Here is an 18,528-nt window from a genome sequence, read left to right as displayed (position 1 = left end):
AATATTGTTTCTTTAATTCATAGTTTCCCAAACGTTTTGTTCCATCTCCCCCTTCAGAAATTTTTTCTCTCTCCTAGTCCATAACTCAAGCAAACCCATAGGATCCTATGTTATACTTATAGCTTCTATCACCCTCCCTGGGCCATTCCATCACCCATCATAGGAAACACTGCTTTAATTCATTACTTTTTCTTGTAACTGGAGATAGGATGAATATTCGGTTGCTATTTGGTATTCTACTGTTTTGCCAAATATTCAGTTCGGCCAAATGTCTGTGTACATCTAAGTACATCGAACTACTTGAAAAATATATATATTAAAGGGAATTTTTCCCATAAATTTAAAATTTACTGATTATACATTGTATGGTGTATATCCTTTCCTGTGAATATGGTTAGGTCGGGGAATTACTGAAAATAGAATCACTAACATCAAAAAGTTCACTAACTGAAGAATGTATCTAGACAAGATATGTATTGAGCTACTGAAAAAGGCAAAGAACATCTAAAGAAGGGAAATAAGAAAATAAGTCGTAATTTAATGCATTACTAGTTGAGAGTAAATATTGATTGGCATTTTTTCTTAATTAGATGTAAAATTGTAACAAGTGTTAAAAAAATTGTAAGTAATATCAAAATACAATGTCATCGTTAAATTTGATTGTCAGTATCATAGCAATAAAAATCCCTCAATTACCAGTTTTTAATTTTTAAATAATAAATTGCATAATTAAAATTCAGTATCAATCATTTGAAATAACTTCATTTTCAATTAAAAGCATCCATTTTATTTATAATTGCTATAAATTTTAAGAAAATTGATATGCAGTATTTGGTTATTCCACCAAATTACTAATCATCCCATTCCTTCTTGTGACAATAATTTTATTGCTCCAATTTATACATCCTTGCTCTAAAACTGCTCCAAATCCTATATTTTGCTGCTCCAAAATGACATTCCTTCCCACCCCTGAAATTCTGTTATTAGAATCCTAAGCAGATACTAGCTCTGAGAATAGGGATGAATCACAGGGTATATGTAGTGAACGGTAGAGGGGCTTGTCCGTCTTCCTCTTGTCTGTGTCACTAATACCCTTTTTTTAGTAAATAGAGGTGTTCGCGTGCTTCCCTCCTTGTATTTGCTCGTAACATGAATTCTCTTAGTACAGTAGACTCCCGCTAATCCAGCACATATCAGACCAAGGTATGGTGCATTACTGAAACCACCAGATTACTGGAAGTGAATTGAAAAAACTCATTCTCAAATAATACAAACTTCTGCGCAGACATGCAGTGGCATTTTTTCCTCTTCTGTACTCGAACAAAACCTAACAAAAAAAACGCCGGATCACTGGGTTGGATTATTGAGTGTCTGCTGTATTTGATTCTGTGCTCAGATGGCAAAGGGTTATAAGTCACTTCTCCCACAGAATGGGTTTGCATTTCAGAGTCTTGTTTGTTAAAATTTTGTCTTTCTCTTTCAGTTTATGAGGAAACAGAGAAAATTGATGAGCAGACCTCCTATTTTTCCTACTTTTCCTATTTTTTAGAAATGTCCTCCTATTTTCCTACTTTTGCCGCAATCGTCCTTTTTTACCCCAATTCTCTCCTACTATTCCTATTTTATCCCTCCTCCCTTTTGTTTACAGCCAATATGTCACTACGAAAATTCCATGCAACTGCAAAATAGCACTGCTTTCCCTCCCTTTTTGACATGTTTTATTCACATCACTCGCTACTGAAAAAGAAGAGAAAAAAGAAAAAAATTTCAGTTCCACTGAAGTAGGGGGACGATGACAAGCGTATCTTTTCGCCACTGCGACTTAGTCTAAGTGCTAAGAACTTGAAAACTGAAGTCCAGTGGGGAAAGCGAATCCGTTTCCGAGATTGGTTGTCGTTAATAAGAAGGCCAAAAAAGTGGGGGGGGGGGGTAGGCTGCATGAGAGAAAAAAAATTTTTAGGTTTTTAAGTATAGGTTTCTCTCCCGGGATCCCGTAACAATCGTTCATCCCAAAAGCCGGGTCTTCCTAGGAGTAGGCTTTTTGCGCCGCGTGAACCGAACTGGATCATTTCGCTTCGGCAGAAATGTGTTGCATAATCATGTTACGCATTTGTGTTTTGCAAGCGTGGCGCATCAGCTCAGAACGGCTATATACTATATGACCCTGGCGTCAGGTACTCTGTTATCTGCATGTTCCGGTTTGAAGGGAAGGGAAAGAGAACAATGAATGAACGGGAAAGAGAACACAAAAAATGAAGAGAAGATCGGTGAAACGCGCGGCACATGACGCATTTAACTCCTCCAGAAGCAGTCCGCCAATCACGCCTTACGTAAAGTGCTGTCGTGAGCCGTATTACGCTCTGTAGGAAAACAGTCATAGTGCTTTTCTTATTGGTGAGTGGACGGCGTGTCGTGCTGGGTGATTCCCGTTGCGCGCAGCACAGAAAACCTGCTCCTAGGAAAGCCCGACTTAGGCAGTATTCACCGACATGGTTTAAACATTAGTCACAATTTTTTGGTGAGAGATCGACACGAATTGGTTAAATTCAGGTTTTTAACCAATCTATATTGATCTCTTATCCAAAAGTTGTGACTACAGTTTAAACCATGTCCGTGAATACGGCCCTTAACGGGATAGATCTTGTCTGGTTTTACAGGAGAGGGTGGGGAGAGACGAGCCGATTAGCCTCTGGCTGAACCCAGTTTTTTTTAACCTTCAGAAAATAACTTTCGGGTGTCTTTATGTTCGGGGTCATTCAAGCATTACTTCAGCATTGGTGGGGGTTCCGATTTGCTGACTTTTGATGGGGTGGGGGGTGGATACGCTTACGTCATCAACCACCCTTTAGAAAAATATGAAATATTCTTAATGGCATCTTACTCGGTGCGCCAAAAAAAACGAGTAAAACTTTTCACTAGTTTGTGGGCACCTGAACTAGCATTCTCCCTACAGAGCCACTTTAGTGATTTCTTAATACATAGCGGATCTAAGTGATCTGAAAATGTGTTGCGAGCCGCTTAAGTCCTCTGAACCTGTGCCGCGCATCATACAAGTGATAAGTGATCCGTGATTATGCCGCGGATCACTCGAGTAATCTGGGAATGTGCCGTGTATAACTTGAGTGATGTAGAACCGCATCAATACTCTAAAACTGTCACATGTTATTCAAGGGTGCCCAAGGGTGTCATTCTAAATGTGCCACGGTTCCGCACAGGCCAAGTGGTTACCTATGTGGCTTACAGGTATCACTCAAGTGGCTTGCGGCGCATTCCCAGATTATTTGAGTGACCCGCGGCACATTCACAGATCAAGCTTATAACCTGTGACGCTTTTCTAGATCATTTAATTAAGTGGCCTGCGACACGTTTTCAAATTAATGAAGTAGCCCCGCACACTTCAAAAGGTTGAGTTGAAATGTACCGCGAGTCATTCAGGTGGTCTGAAAGTGTGCTGCGAGCCGTTTGAGCCATCTGGAGATGGGCCGCAAGTCACTTGGATGATCTGAAAGTGCTCAGCGGGCCACTTGAGTGGCCTTTAAAAGTGTCAACAGCGCCGCTAAAATCTATAAGAAATGCATTGAACCACTTAGTGTTAATGTATTGCTGACCATTAGGTGATCTGTGTGCCGTGAGCCACTCATGTGCCAAATGTGCCTCCAGTCACTTACAGTAATCTGCAACTGAACTACATGCCACTTTAGTGAACTGGGGGTTTGCTGCAGGCCGCTCAAGTGATTTGGAAATATGCTTGGGCTCACTTAGCTGATCTGGATATATGCTGTTGGCAGCTTGAATGATCTGCAAATGTGCCGCAAGCCACTGAAGTAATCTAGAAATGTGTCCCACTTAAATGATTTGATGATCGTTGGTGGGCCACTTGTGTGGTTTTGTTATTCGCCCTGGGCCACGTGAGATGACTCCGAGGGTCATGGGTTAGCATGTTTGTTTTAAGGCATACTAGGTTCGTGCATATGCTATTGACGATATGTTAATTACATATGCGGGCCATTCTAATCATTGTATCCTTTGGATGTAATGTAACTCCAGGAGTTGTTACATCATTGAAGGTGTTCAACATTCAGTAGAGTGTGGGCCATTTCATTGATTTTGAAATGTGTCGCGGATCACTTAAGCTGACCTGTAAATATGTCTGGGTCAATTGAGTACTCTGGAACTGTGCCACGGTGATCAGTAAATTTTCTGCGGGTCACCTAAATGATCTGGGAATGTGCCGCAGCACACTGAAAGAATGTGGAACTGTGGCGCAGGTTATTGAGTGATCTTTAAAAGTTTCATGGGTCAATTGAGTGTTCCAGAACTGTGCCACAGTGATCTCTAAATATGCTGCAAAATATTTAATGATCAGGAAATGTCCCGTAGGGTCACTTGAATGACATGTAAATATGCCATGGGTCACTTGAATGATATGTAAATGTACCTCGGGTCACTTGGAGTGGTCTGGAACTCTGCCGTGAGTCACTTAAGTGATGGTAAACAGTGTGCAGATCACTCAAGTGATCTAGGAATGTGCCACAGCTCACTTAAGTGAAGTGGAACAGCAGCTCGGGTAACTTGAGTAATCTGGAACTGTGCCGTGGTGATCTGTAAATGTGATGCGAGCCACTTGAATGACCTGAAACTGCTGCAGGGCCTCTTGAACGATCTGGAAGTGTATCGCTTAGTTCATTTTTACAAAATTAGGTTTGAAAATGTGGGCCACAACAGATGACTCTGGGGCCACATTCGGCCCGTGGGCAATGGGTTAAGCATGCATGCTCTACATTTCTATGGCACCTAGACAGATTTTCTTTCTTCGAAAAACGGGGGGATGGATCAAAAGATCATTAAGTGGACTTTTCAAGTAACAGTAGAAATTTGATTAATTTCTTCTTAGTTCTGCCATTTGCATTGTTTTTGATCCCACATTCTGTGGAAATGAAAGATATTTAAATTTGTTGGGGGGGGGGGGAGAGTGTGTGTGTGATTGAGTTTCTTGAAATATCAATAGATAATACTATAGTTAAAATATATAAGGTGTGAATCTCAATGACACAACATTTTTAAATGCCACAATAATTTGGGAATTCTATTTTTTCCTTCCTATTTTTTGTCGGTGTTCCTATTTTTCCTACTTTTTTTTCAAATTTTCACTTCTAGGCCTGGATAAGTCAAAAAAGCTACAGTATTGCATGTTGACAGAATATTATTCACAAATTTGCCATCATGAAATTGTAAAAGTGACTTATGCCATTCTGCCATTTGAGCACAGAATGTGTATGTAATATGTCCATAAGTAATTGAAATTTAAAGGAAGATCGATGTGGTAAGATTTTATATTTTGCCCGAAGTGAAGTTTTTCTATTGTATAGGTTCGAGATCAGCAAAACATGGGTCGTGGACGAGGAAGGGGAAGAACTGATGGACCTGGTTTGGGTGCTGGTAGGGGAAGGCCAGATGTGCCTGAGGTTCATTATTCGGTTCCTGCAAACAAGTGTGGCATTGTCATTGGGAAAGGTAAGTTTTTGTGGTGATGTAGTTTCTGAATGCGTAATTAGATTTACATATATGCTTAAGGAGATACGTACATGCTTTTGAGAAATTTGATATAGTTAAAGTACCAGCAGTAACTATGTGAAATTATCTTTGTTAGCATTTAGGTAATAAAAGGGGGATATGGGGGAACAGGTTCCCCCCCCCTTTTTTTTTGTTAAAAATCTCAGATTTGATCATAGAATTTATATCGTTTTGAATGTGTATGAAAATGAACCAGTAAATATAAGTATAGTTTTGATGTCATATGTTCATATGGTAACATCTTTTCTTTTCCAAAGTTCAAATTCTATTTATAAATTCTTTTTAAATACATGAATCATTTATTTATTTGAAATATATTGAAGTCCTGATCCCATTTGGCACTCCCCCATATAAGGATTATACGCAAGCATAAAGTTACATATAAGTAATACACTTGTAATTCTAATTTTTTTTTTTTTTTTATTTTGTTCTTTTACAAGACCCATGTGCATGAGAGGGTTAATTTCAAGTTATATAATCTTGTATTGCAGCAATCAGCATGCATCTCTTCATGGGTACTTTTATCATCAGAGCATAAGATTGTGACCTTTATAGATATAGTGTTCTGATGACTGGTTAATATAGTTCTGTAAAAGACCATCTTTGAGATTAAAAAAAATATCAAAACATTCAGAATATTTGTATTGATACACAATAATAAAAGTACAATAACCCCCCCCCCCCTGTTATGTCCATGTTGGGGAAAATCACTGGCTATTAAGAAGGGAAAGAAAATTATTTTGATTGGTCTGTGATGTGTTTATTATATGTCAAAATGACCTTTAAAAAGAAAATAATTAACTGATTACTTTGAGTTTATTTTTACTAGGACCACTTGAGTTAGATACACGCATGTGTGCCTCAGGTCTTAACTTGAAAAAAGAATCATTGAAACCATTAAAAATTAAGATATACATACGTGCACCTCTGGAACGCGCACAGAGGATATGGTAGTCGGCTGAAGCTGGTTTTCTGGGGTTTACCAACTTCATGATGTAAATGCGAGCGGATCTCTCATTTAAAAAAGTCTTTCTGCATAGAGAAACTAGGCCTACAACATTTAAAATAATCATACATGACACTACAAGCAAAATCTTGTCTCTCCACATAATGTGTGTAGTTGTCTACTTCCAAATTCAAAAGAAAGGGGACAGAACTTGATAAGCATTAAAGCCCGTGTACACTAGCACACAGATCATGCAATGAAAGCATTCAAAATTGCTTGTTCAGTAATTTGTACTGTGTTGCGAACGATTCTTGAGTTGTTTTCACTGGACCCACCTGGAATCAGGTTTTTCAACGAACACAAAGGAAGTTTGTGTACCCCCGAGCTGATTAGAACTGCTGCAGGGGGTCGTGCGTTGCAAGATCGGCGCATCAGTGTATACGCGCCTTTACACAACAAGCAATCCTCAGAAACATGTTAGGTTCACAACACTCATTCCGACATATGCCCATTTATTAGAAATTCCATAGATGGATATGGATGACGTGCATGCAATCTGTTTTGCATGAAGAGTTGGGCAACATATTTGATATTAAAATTCACTAATGAATGTATTGTAATTTGCTCTGCATATAATCTTCAGATTAAGAAAGTTTCTTAATGCTTGTCATATGGTCATTTAATGTAATTCGTATTCAGATGGTTACTTTAATTTTTAAGAAATTTATCTTATTAACAACCATAAATATTTTTTATGGGCAGTGTATTATATTTTATCATGTGTATATATAGTTTTTATAACTGTACTTTTGATTGTGTTGCTGTGTTTTAGAAATATGACATCCATGTTTGTTATGGGAATCTTTTTTTAAGCCAGCTTGTTTGGCATTTTGCCTGTTGTGGCCTTGTATTTCTATTAAAAATCACAGTCTTACTCATTAAATGCTGTGTGCCTTGTAGATGGAAAATTAGATAAAAATTAAATATTTGATCATAGGTGGTGAAACAGTAAAGAGCATAATATCACAGTGTGGAGCCTACGTAACATTGTCAGCTTTGCCTCCACCAAACCCAAATGAAAAAATATTCATTATAAAAGGGCAACTTCAACAGATAGAACATGCAAAAGAGTTGATAAATGAGAAAATGGGCTGTGTAGGAACAGTTGTAAGTTGGTTTTTTTCTCTTGATATTCTTGACACATTATAAGTGGTATATTGTATATAAAAAAACCTTTATCACTAGAGACCGGAAGATTAGCTACTGAAAATGGTAAAAATAGGCAGACAAAAAGTCATTAACGGCATAGGCAAAAAGACATTTTTAATTGATGTTTAAAAAAAGGGGAAAATTGAGACATTAAGGGTCCGAAAAATGAATAAAATGGATGAAAATTTACTCCATCTGTGTTTCCATATCAGTTTACAAAAACTGCATTATCCTAACCAGGTTGATACTGTCATGCCAAAAAAAAATGATTGTGATCCTTCACATTATGTCGAGGCGATTTTATTCAACTAGATCCAGTGGCTTGCCACATCGAAAAAAGTTTTAGACTTCAGTCGAGTTTAAGAGCCAAGAATGATTTTAATCTGTCGAAAAATGGTCCTAAATGATGTTTTTCGACTTTTCCCATTACTTTATCATTTTCTTATGTTAAAAGAGACGCCCTGTCATGAAATCAGTAAAGTTTGTGTTCATAGACTCCAATTTAGCAATTGCATTCAGAAAATTTTAGGCACCAAAACAGATTTTCTAGTCGCTGTGGCCCCTGGGATTTGTCCAGCCCTGAACTAGATGCGTAATTAGCTTGCGTGTACAAAATAATATCTAAAATGGAAGATCAATAACTACTTGATTATTATAATTATATTTTAATTGCAATCTGTTCTTACAATTTAGATGTGAATTTGATGGTATGTTGATTTCGATCTGAAAACTCTGTATAGCAGAGATGATGTCTATCTCTTTTATGCCTGGCAATACCAAGTTTTGTCACATGTCTTATCTCTCAGGCATTTACTCCTATTTCCATTTAAATTGGACTGGGGTTTTATAATTCATACTAATAATTGAAATTTTTTTTAACAATTCCTTCGAGGTTTTTGAAACCTAAAATATTCTAGTTGTACAGAATAAAGCCTCTAAGATTCACAGACGCACATAAAATGTATGTAACACACGTGTCAAAATAGGCATTTACAACAGGAAAAATTCAAAAAGCATATTTACAAGGAAAAGTTTAAAAATATGTAAACAAAAAAAGCATTTATAGCATTTTGCCCTAAACTTTCTTGCTCTAGCTACCCCCCTTTTTCTGAAAACTGTATATGATCTTAATATTTCTTAATAAATGTTAACAGTGGTTCTCAATATTTTTGACTTGAGTCCTCTTTTAGAATCAATTTCCATGACGAAGTCCCCAGGCTTTTTATATTTATTTACCAATACATTATCCTGGAGTAACTGAATAGCACAGGTTGAGAACCCCTGAATTGAAATCATAATGCCCCTAATTTTATCAAATTAAAAAAAAAGTTTTTATGTCTTGTTGTGTTGTGGTTAAGTTATAACCTTGAACGGAAAGGTTGTTAAACCATGCCGCTGCCCCTTATTTAAAATCTTGTGCTTGATAAATGAAAACTGCTTTTTCGTAGTTTTTTTTATCAGTATGTGAAAACAAATTCTGACACTTCACTCTAACATTCATTAAAAAATAAATACTGGTACATATTCTAATGTTGTACTGTTTTTTGAAATTAGGTTCAGACACAGAATGCTCCTAGTCAGGCTCAGCAACCATACCCACCTCAATTTACTCAACCTCAACAACAGCCTCAACCTCAACAACCACAGCAGTTGTAAGTAGTTTTCCTCAATTTATTTCCTGCTGATGTTATCTAAGGTTTTCTTTAAATTCTCTGAAATGCAAAGTTTCTAGAGATGAAAAAAGAATGAGACGGTGTGTGACAGCAACAACTATTCAGAAATATATTACCAAATATGATCATAATATCCAGATCTCAGAAATATATTATCAAATATGATCATAATATCCAGATTTTGACAAATGGGAAAATGGTTTGGGCACCTAGTTAAATTTTTTGATGAAAATCATAATTTCTTCCCAGAAAAAAACTATCCAAAATATTCATGATTTTGTTTTTAGCATTTTCATGACTTATTGACCCTTTTTTTATGTTGATAGACACACATAAATTCCAAAAAATTTGTTTCACAGACTTCAGTTTTGTAATTACATATAGGAATTTTTTTTCCTAAATATAGTGAGTTCCAGATAGGTTGGATAGTCAAGATTTCTATACATTTACTCAGTTCCTATTCCCACCCGTACCATCAAAACAGTTTTTTATACCACAAAACCTGCTCTTATTCATATTTTCTGAACTCTGTATAGTAATATTCACCTGAAGTACAGGTGAGTATTAGGGATGGGATGAATAGTGATTTGGCCGAATATCAGTTTACTTGAAATTCATCACAATTATAAATAAAATTAGCATTTTTAATTGAAAATAAAACTTTGTAATTTCAGGTGATTGAATTTTAATTATGCAATTTATTATGTAAAAAAATATTAAACTAGTAACTGAAAATTTTTTATTGCCGTGATACAATAAGATTTTTCATCAAAAATTTTTAACTAAATCCATCTTTGTTAGCTGACAAATTCATAAGCTCAGTTGTTCATTAGCCGAGGTATCACTGTACTTATCGAATCTTCTTTTTTCAACACTTGTTACAATGTTACAGCTAATTAATAAAATTTCAATCATTATTAATCAAGTATGACTGCATCATAAAATTAACATTTTTTCTCTCTATGTTCTTTGCTCCTTTCAGTAGCTCAATACATATCTTGTCTAGGTATGTCGTTGATAACCTCTTGCACAGAAAGGGATATGCACAACACAATAAAATATAATCTAAATTTTTAATTCATGGGAGAAATTCCAATTATATATTTTTCAATTAAGTTTGTTGTGCTTTTGTGCTTACATTTACAGAAATATTTGGGCGCATAGGCTGAATACCAAATAGCAGCCGAATATTCGTCCCATCTCTAGTTAGCATTATGTGCTTAGTTATGTGCTTCTGAAATGTTCTGTTTAAAATTTTACTACATTTTTTTTCATTTCATTCCGTGCACCGTCCAGGCTCTATCGACCATTGTCAATAAAATTTTATTACAGAAAAGGAAGTAAAAATAAAAATATTGCACATATTTTTAGATAAACTTTATAATGTCTAATTTAAATTGTAACCTCACTCCACTGGCCCGATGGAATTCAAAATCATTTTTCTTTTAATTACCTTCAACGTCTCATAAAACTCATCCAACTTGCTCTCTGACTGGAAAATTAATAAGATTAGCCCGCCAGTCGCTATCACCTCTACATGCTGCAAATTTTTTGAGCACATAGTTGCCAAGGAAATCCGTTTACACTTTGATTAAATAAAATTTTTCCCTAATCACAACATAGCTATCGATCATCTTTATCAGTAACTACCCAGTTAGCTCTTTTCATACATGATTTATCAAGCAGTATCGACAAAAACATCCAAACTGATATTTTCTTGGATTTCTCTAAAGCTTTTGACGGTACCCCACAATAAACTTCTACTTAAACTCCAAAACCTTGGCCTATGTGTTCAACTGCTTAAGTGTGTGGAAGCCTATTTACCAACCGCAGTCAGTTTGTCTCCTTCAAGGGCCAGAACTCCCAATTTCTCCAAGATACGTCTGGCACACCTCAGGGTTCTGTCCTCTCGCCATTATTATTTTTGATTTATATAAACGATCTTCCTAATTCCATCAATTGCCATATCAGACTCTGCAGATAAGTGCACAATGAATCCAACCATGCATCTCTCCAAAACTATCTCAACATTATATCGGAATGGTGCTCGTCTTGGCAGTTACCCATTAATTCTTCAAAAACAGTTTTTATGAGCCTTACTCCCAAGATTCGATTCTTCTTACTCTATCAATAATTTGCTAATCAACGAGGTTTCCTATTTTAAATATCTGGGTGTAATTATTTCTGCCGACCTCCTTTGGAGCCTCCATGTTGATTACATCTTTCATAAGTGTTTCCAAAAACTATTCTTTCTTTGTTGAAACTTGAAATAAAACCACCGGTCATATCAGACATCTGTGCTTCCAAACCTATATCCTTCCTCTACTCTCATATGCCTGTGAAATGTGGGACCCCCATACTCTCTCCAATATAGACAAACTGGTATATATTCAAAATAAATTCACCCGCTTCATTTTAAATTGTTGGTCATCCTCCTCCTCCATTATTGAACTTGAGCATCAACTCAATATCCAACCACTTTTCACCCATGGACATATATACAGGGTGATTATAAAAAAACTATCCCGACATATGGGCCCCTAACTATCATATCATTCACAGAAACTGAATGAAATTTTGGCATAAGGTATTTTGATGTATGCGCTCAAGAATGATATGGAAAACAACAGTGTCACTCTAACAGTTACGCAGGGGTGGGAACTCTGCGCCAATTGCGCCGCACTGTGCCAAAACTAATATCTTGCGCCATCCTGCTCCAATAGCGTATTTTCGTATTTTTCTGCGCCAAATAGCGAATTTTGCTTCAGTATGCCCGGAATTTCGGAAAGGACGAAAATTTTTTTTGCTCCTGTTCCTCTTTGCCTGCTTGTCCTCTACGAAACGATTCTTTCCGAGAAGAGCGTGTTTTATTCCACTATGCCTAAACTATTGCCTTAAATTATCGGCCCCTCATTGGGCTTTCCATCGTGAAACCCCGATATTGACCGTGATCGTCGAACTGAAGATGGTTTGCAATGTCTTTCAGCGTCAAAGTGCAAATGCGAGTGTTTCCGTTTAAAAAAAAAAGTCGATCGTCATTGTGTTAAATCCCGGTGTTTCGTGAAAAAAAATTTCATTCCGGGAGTAAAAAGCGCATGTCCGCCGAATTACGAATGTTAGTTTAGAAACTTTGGCGAATAACGAGCGTTAAATCGGCAATATCGCCAAATAACGAGTGTCGGATCACCATTTTCGCCAAATAACGAGTGTCGGATCGCCATTTTCGCCAAATAACGAGTGTCGGATAGCCAATCTCGCCAGATAATGAGTGCTGAATCGCCAAACATCGTGTTGATTCTTCCGAAATTCAATTCCATTTTGCAACAAAATCTTTCCAAGTATAAAAAAGTTGAAAACTTATAAAAATGTTTTAGCTCATTTGAAGTGCTGCTGTTCAAGGCAGCAAATAGTGCCCTCAGTAAGCAAAAATCATCTTAAATAGACGGGTGCAAAAAATTTTATGACAGCCGCTCTTTCAAACAAGGTGTCAAAAGCCTTAAACACCAAAAACAAAAATCAAGCTGACGAAAAAATGTTTGATATCAAAAGACTGCAGTTTTATTTTGAAAAGGGTTGAGGGTTAACGAAAATATTCTTGTTAATTTCACTGTTCCAATTTATAAATATCTGCTCCGAATCCCATATTTTGCTGCTCCAAATCCTGAATTTGCTGCTCCAAAACTGCTCTGAATCCTGAATTTTGCTGCTCCAAATCCTGAATCTTGCTGCTCCAAAGTGGACTTAGTCACTTCCCACCCCTGGTTACGGTTACAGTGAGAAAATATCAAATGGCAACACCAAGTTTTTTGTATTGGAATGTGATCTCCATTGTGAAAAACCCTAAATAGCGTTCGACTGTAGCATGAAAATCACCGGTGGTAGATAGGCTAAAAGTGTGGACAACCAATAAGGACAGATTAGCAGCATAAAATATAGCATTTTATTGTGTTTCACAAATTTTCCACATGACCTTGTGGAGGACTAATCAGGCTGGGATCTCAGCCGAAGAAACGGTGTGACGAATGAAACAAACATTAATGCTTTGGTGCACGGCAAAGTCCTTTTTACTTTTTCCTTGCCTAGCTCCGGGGATTTTCGTGCTACAGGTGCCATTCCAATGCTATTTAGTGTTTTTCAGTATGGAGATCGCATTCCAATACAAAAAACTTGGTGTTGCCATTTGATATTTTCGACCGTAACTGTTAGAGTGACACTGTTGTTTTCCATATCATTCTTGAGCGCATACCTCAAAATACCTTATGCCAAAATTTCATTCAGTTTCTGTGAATGGTATGATAGTTAGGGGCCCATATGTCGGGATAGTTTTTTTATAATCACCCCGTATATATATATATATATCTCTATTAACTTTCCTTTTCAAAATCCTTCATGGTCTTTTTCTCATTGACACTTCTAATTTTCTAACTTCAGCTTCATACTTTTCGAATAGAATTAACCATTCCTATAACATAGCTGCCAAGTCTCCCGAATTTTTCGGGAATCTCCCGAATTTTATCTTCATCGCTCGATCTCCCGAAAAGTTCTTAAATCTCCCGAATTTTTACGAAAATCACAAAAATCCCTAATTGTCCCTAAAAATTCCCTACTTCATTAAAAAAATCCCCGCTTATGAAAACAATCCCTAAGGAATTTCTTGTGGGGCATGAAGCCTCTTTTTTTTCCCTTTCGAAATGACGTCACACATCGTAAATGGGGAAATTCCCTTTTTAAGAAAGTTTTACAAACCCTCTGATGGTAACAAGAAAGTTGTTTGTCTTATCGTGCAGGGAAATGGCTTAGCAGCCAATAGTCCTGGATAATAATTGAAGATTATGGTGATGCACATGTGGTCAAAATTTCTTTTGTTGAAGTTGCGTACGTGCGATATAACAAAGCATGAATAATGATAAGCAAAAACATATTTAATCAATTTTAAAGATACTTATTCTGATGAATTTCCTTTCATCAAACGTTCCAGAAGAGGGCTGACTTTTCCTTTTTGTACAAGTTGTGTTACGGACATAAACATCGGTCATGGAAAGACTGCCATCATCAGTCGTGAAGTGAAAAAAAAACATCAAGCAAGTGTCACAAAAAGTCAGTGTTCTTCAAAAATTGACGGTGTTTTCCTTCATCTTCCGATGATTTTGGGGTCATTCGCGGAGAATGTTTGTTCACAGTGTATCTGATTGAACACAATATTTATTTTTACATCATTGAAGTTTTGTCCTCCAATTTCACTTGTTTTTTGCGTAGGAATTTTATTCCCAAGGGTTTAACTTCCATGTGTGTAAAATCCCTATTTTAATTGGACTTGTTTTTGAGTAGGGATTTTATTCCCTACGCTTCAACTTTTATGTTTGGAAAATCCCTATTTTATTTGGAAAAATCCCTATTGTATTTATTAGGGAGTGGTTTTAGCATAAAATACGGGTGTGCGCGAAAATCTCCCGAATTTTCATTTTCAAAAGTTGGCAGCTATGCTATAAATTGAAACTTATCTTTACACCCACTGATTGTTTTAAATTTAGTTTCTTTCCTTGAACAATAACCAATTGGAACAATCTCCCATCAAACAATATTGATTGTACAACAGTTTCCAATTTCTTTTTTACATCAACCATCTCCTCTGTCAAACTTCACCACTGCATTCCCTTCTATAAGCGTCACCAAGCGATATTGAATAAATAACTTGATGTTCAGGAAACAAAATTATATACACTATAGCAGTGTTTTTCAACAGATTTCTGTGGGTTCTTTTTCATTCACTATTCTTGCTGACCCACAAGATGCTTGGTCAGCCAGGGCATACACATATTTTGGTGTCTCTTTGTGATGTTGAAGTTAAGATGTAATTTGCACCCCCCTTCTGATTCAGGCCACCAAATTGGGCCTGGTTTCTTTCTCCCCCCCCCCCCAACTTAGGTTGCGGCACTGATTGCGTGAAGGACACATTTAATGCTGTGAAATTGTAATACATTTTCAAAATGAACAAAACAAATGTGAAACATAGGCTAAGTTCTTACTCAAATTATTTAAACTTATTTTACTGTTCATTGGTAAGTGATTACACAAATGAGGAAAGGCAATATTCTAATTCATTAAGGTGTTATTGTTTTAAACTATGCCTGATTGTTAGGAATATATTAATTGCTCCTCATTCAAGCTGTTGGCAATAAATTTGGGTTAGCTGTATTAGACGTGTATGTGGTAAATAATACATAATACGTTTAAAAAATGAAGAAAGAGAAAGAGGGAAAAAAGGAAAGAAATAAGGGTGGGGAGGAACAATATGGAGATATATTGGGTACGAGAGTATTAATACAGTGCCTTGCTTTACCGCTCTCGTGAAACTTGTTTTGTAGTTTTTTTACTTGTTCTAATTCTCATTTCTATGTACATTATATGTATAACAGAAGAATGCAAGAAAGAAAAATGCAATATATTTATGTGGGGATGCCGTGGAGAACAAAAAGGGGGGGAAAGCCAAGGAGAACCACCATCGTTATCTCATTGGGATATCATGGTGGTGGGGAAAACGAGAGGAAACACGCAAGTTTCATGTGGTCACAATAAACCTTCACCACAAGGTTTAAAAAAAGTCATGTAGATAGAATTTATTCCACTGGTACGCAATATTATGTCCCTGATCGTTAAAGGGGTAAGTTTTTTTAGTAACCATGATGAACCGGTCCCTGGGATTTGTCAAATCCTGATAAAATATCCAGAATTTTCATTTATAATGGGGTATAATACTTCGAAAAACTTTTTAGCAAAAAGTTATTTTTAATTATTTTTTTTTTCATTTCAAATTTTTTAATTAATTTTTTTTTTAAGTTTTTAAAGTTTACTCACTAAATGATGAAACTCCATTTTCATTAACAAATCTTTGTTCTGTCAATTTCATGTTTGAAGACATTACTAGTATTTTGTCCAACTTATTTATTCAAGTTATAACTATTTCATTCAAAAGCCAGCCTCCAGCAGCACCTCCACAACAGTTTGCAGCTCCTCAAGGATGGACGAATCCATATCAACCATGGCAGACTCCTGGAGCTCCTGCTACAGATCCTAGTAAGTTATTCAGATAATTTCACAAAGCTGATCAGGTAACGCTGAATTACATTAGGTAAGTTTAGTTGCTATTGTTCTGTGAGCAAAGTAGCTGGGTAGCGAGCAGGTTGCATCTCGCCCAGCAAGTTTCAATCAAACACTGCTAGTAAAATTAAGCAGATTCTCGTGCACAGGCCCATCATTTCAACTTTTACTGGGAGAGGGGACAAAGAACATATCTGTACTTCAGAACCATATTATCATGTCCATTTTTTTTATTTTTTTATTTCACAGTGTGAAGAGGAAACAGTAATTTATCTTATTATTTTGTTGATTTCTTAAAAAGTGTGTTGTATATTTCCAAATATTATTTAAAAATTATTTTAGCTAAAATTCGAAACTATGGCCCCTAAACTACAGAATGAGAACTACAAAAATACAGTAGTATCTCAAAATTGACAAAAATGGACACAAAATAGTATTGTTCTGAGGTACAGATTTACTCAGTATATATGTAGATATGTTTCAGCTTGTTTGTCCATTGCTATTGTATTTTTAAAAATTTTTATGAAAGCTGCCCCCAACCCCAATAAATAACAGGCCTGCTTGTGTATCTCATTTTTTCTTTACTTAATTTTTTATCTATTTTTCTTTTGCTGTGAGCTGTAGCAAGAAAGGTATTACTCATATTGCACACAGTAAGTTTACAAACAAAATAACATGCCAGCAATCAGCAAGAAAAGTATCCCACCCTTCTATTTTGCTAGTAGAGTTAGCTGCGATTATTTTAGAAAATGTTATTGCAGAGCAACTTTTTAGTAACTAGTAAACTTGCTTATTGTAATTGAGTGGTATATTTGATATAAAAATTACAAACTAAAGGCTATTTCTTGTATTTGTTTTTTCTGGTAAAAAATATCAAGAGAATGGGTCTTTACTAATTTTTTTATTTTTTGTCTAGATGCTGCAGCTTGGGCAGCATATTATAGTCAATATTATGGTCAGCAGGCAGTTCAGCCAGTACAGCCTCCACAGCCTGGCCAACCAGCCCCAGCAGCTGCTGCAGTCCAGCCTGGTGTAGCACCTCAACATGGCATTCCCTCCCAACCTGAACAAACGCCTGGTCAACCACAGCCACCTACTGGTAAGTTTTAAACATCTGTTTACCTTAGTTTTTTTTAAAACTATTTTTAAGTATTTTGAGAACCTGAAAAAAAAATCCTTTTGACAGCAACTGCAGCACCTGCTGTAGCTCCTGCAGCGGCAGTTCCTTCTGCTACTGCCACTGGTCAACCAGATTACAGTGCAGCCTGGGCTGAATACTATCGTTCATTAGGGATGTTTCGTGAGGCGGAGATGATTGAGAATCAAGCTAGAGCTCAAGCACAACTTACTGGTGCCATGGGTGTCCCACAGGTATGTTAATATTTGTTTATAAAATTCTTGTCTGACAAGACGTTTCGAAATGGTAATTTTTCAGTTCATTTGTTACAGTAAGACTGTCTAATGTATGAAAATTTGATTTAAACATTACAAAAAAAAAAAAAATCATTTCATTATTGGATTTTTTCTAGTTCAAAATTATTTCACTACTCCAGTTAAAATTTGATGCATCATTTATATGCTACGCTTAATTAAGTACAGTTTTTTTTCCCCCATTTTGCAACAATTTCTTTCTGAGTATGAAAAAAATTCGAAACTTTTCAAAATTTTCAGCCCATTTAAATTGCTACTGTTCCAGACAGCAAATAGTGCCCTCAGTAAACAAAAAGTGTCATCTTAAATAGACTAGTATGAAAAATTTGTCAAGAAAATATGGCTGCTTTTTTTAAAAATTTTTTTTTTCCTATTTTTGTGATTTATATCTTCAAATTTAAGTACAACTAATTTTTAAAAAATGTTAATTGGAATTTTTTCCATAAATTTAAAATTTACTGATTATATTTTGTGGTGTGTATTCTTTCCTATGAAAAAGGTTGTCTGGGGGGATTTCTAAAGGTTTATGTCAGGATCATGAAAACATTAAACTGAAAATATAATCTTAATGCAATAAAAGGTGAAAGTGGGCATGAA

General features: G+C 36.1%; 1 protein-coding gene across 4 annotated transcripts in view; it reads left to right on the top strand.

The window, feature by feature from the left end:
• LOC149087760 (far upstream element-binding protein 1-like) overlaps window positions 1-18,528 on the top strand; it is a 90,502-nt gene that overhangs the window by 58,929 nt on the left and 13,045 nt on the right. For 2 of the 4 annotated variants that reach the window (XM_089231661.1, XM_089231663.1), the window contains exons 12-17: window positions 5,370-5,514; window positions 7,518-7,687; window positions 9,284-9,381; window positions 16,376-16,476; window positions 17,417-17,599; window positions 17,687-17,871. In XM_089231661.1, the coding sequence (XP_089087787.1) occupies window positions 5,370-5,514; window positions 7,518-7,687; window positions 9,284-9,381; window positions 16,376-16,476; window positions 17,417-17,599; window positions 17,687-17,871 (882 nt within the window). The remainder of the gene's footprint in view (window positions 1-5,369; window positions 5,515-7,517; window positions 7,688-9,283; window positions 9,382-16,375; window positions 16,477-17,416; window positions 17,600-17,686; window positions 17,872-18,528) is intronic. The other 2 variants (XM_089231664.1, XM_089231665.1) reach the window with 1 other exon arrangement.

This window comes from Pholcus phalangioides, unplaced genomic scaffold (assembly GCF_987345545.1).
Source record: "Pholcus phalangioides strain wild (caught in Gottingen) unplaced genomic scaffold, Ppha-v1.0 ptg000004l_1, whole genome shotgun sequence".
NCBI classification, from domain to species: Eukaryota; Metazoa; Arthropoda; class Arachnida; order Araneae; family Pholcidae; genus Pholcus; species Pholcus phalangioides.
Note: the sequence above shows the minus strand (reverse complement) of the source record. Positions and strands in the feature narration are given on the sequence as shown.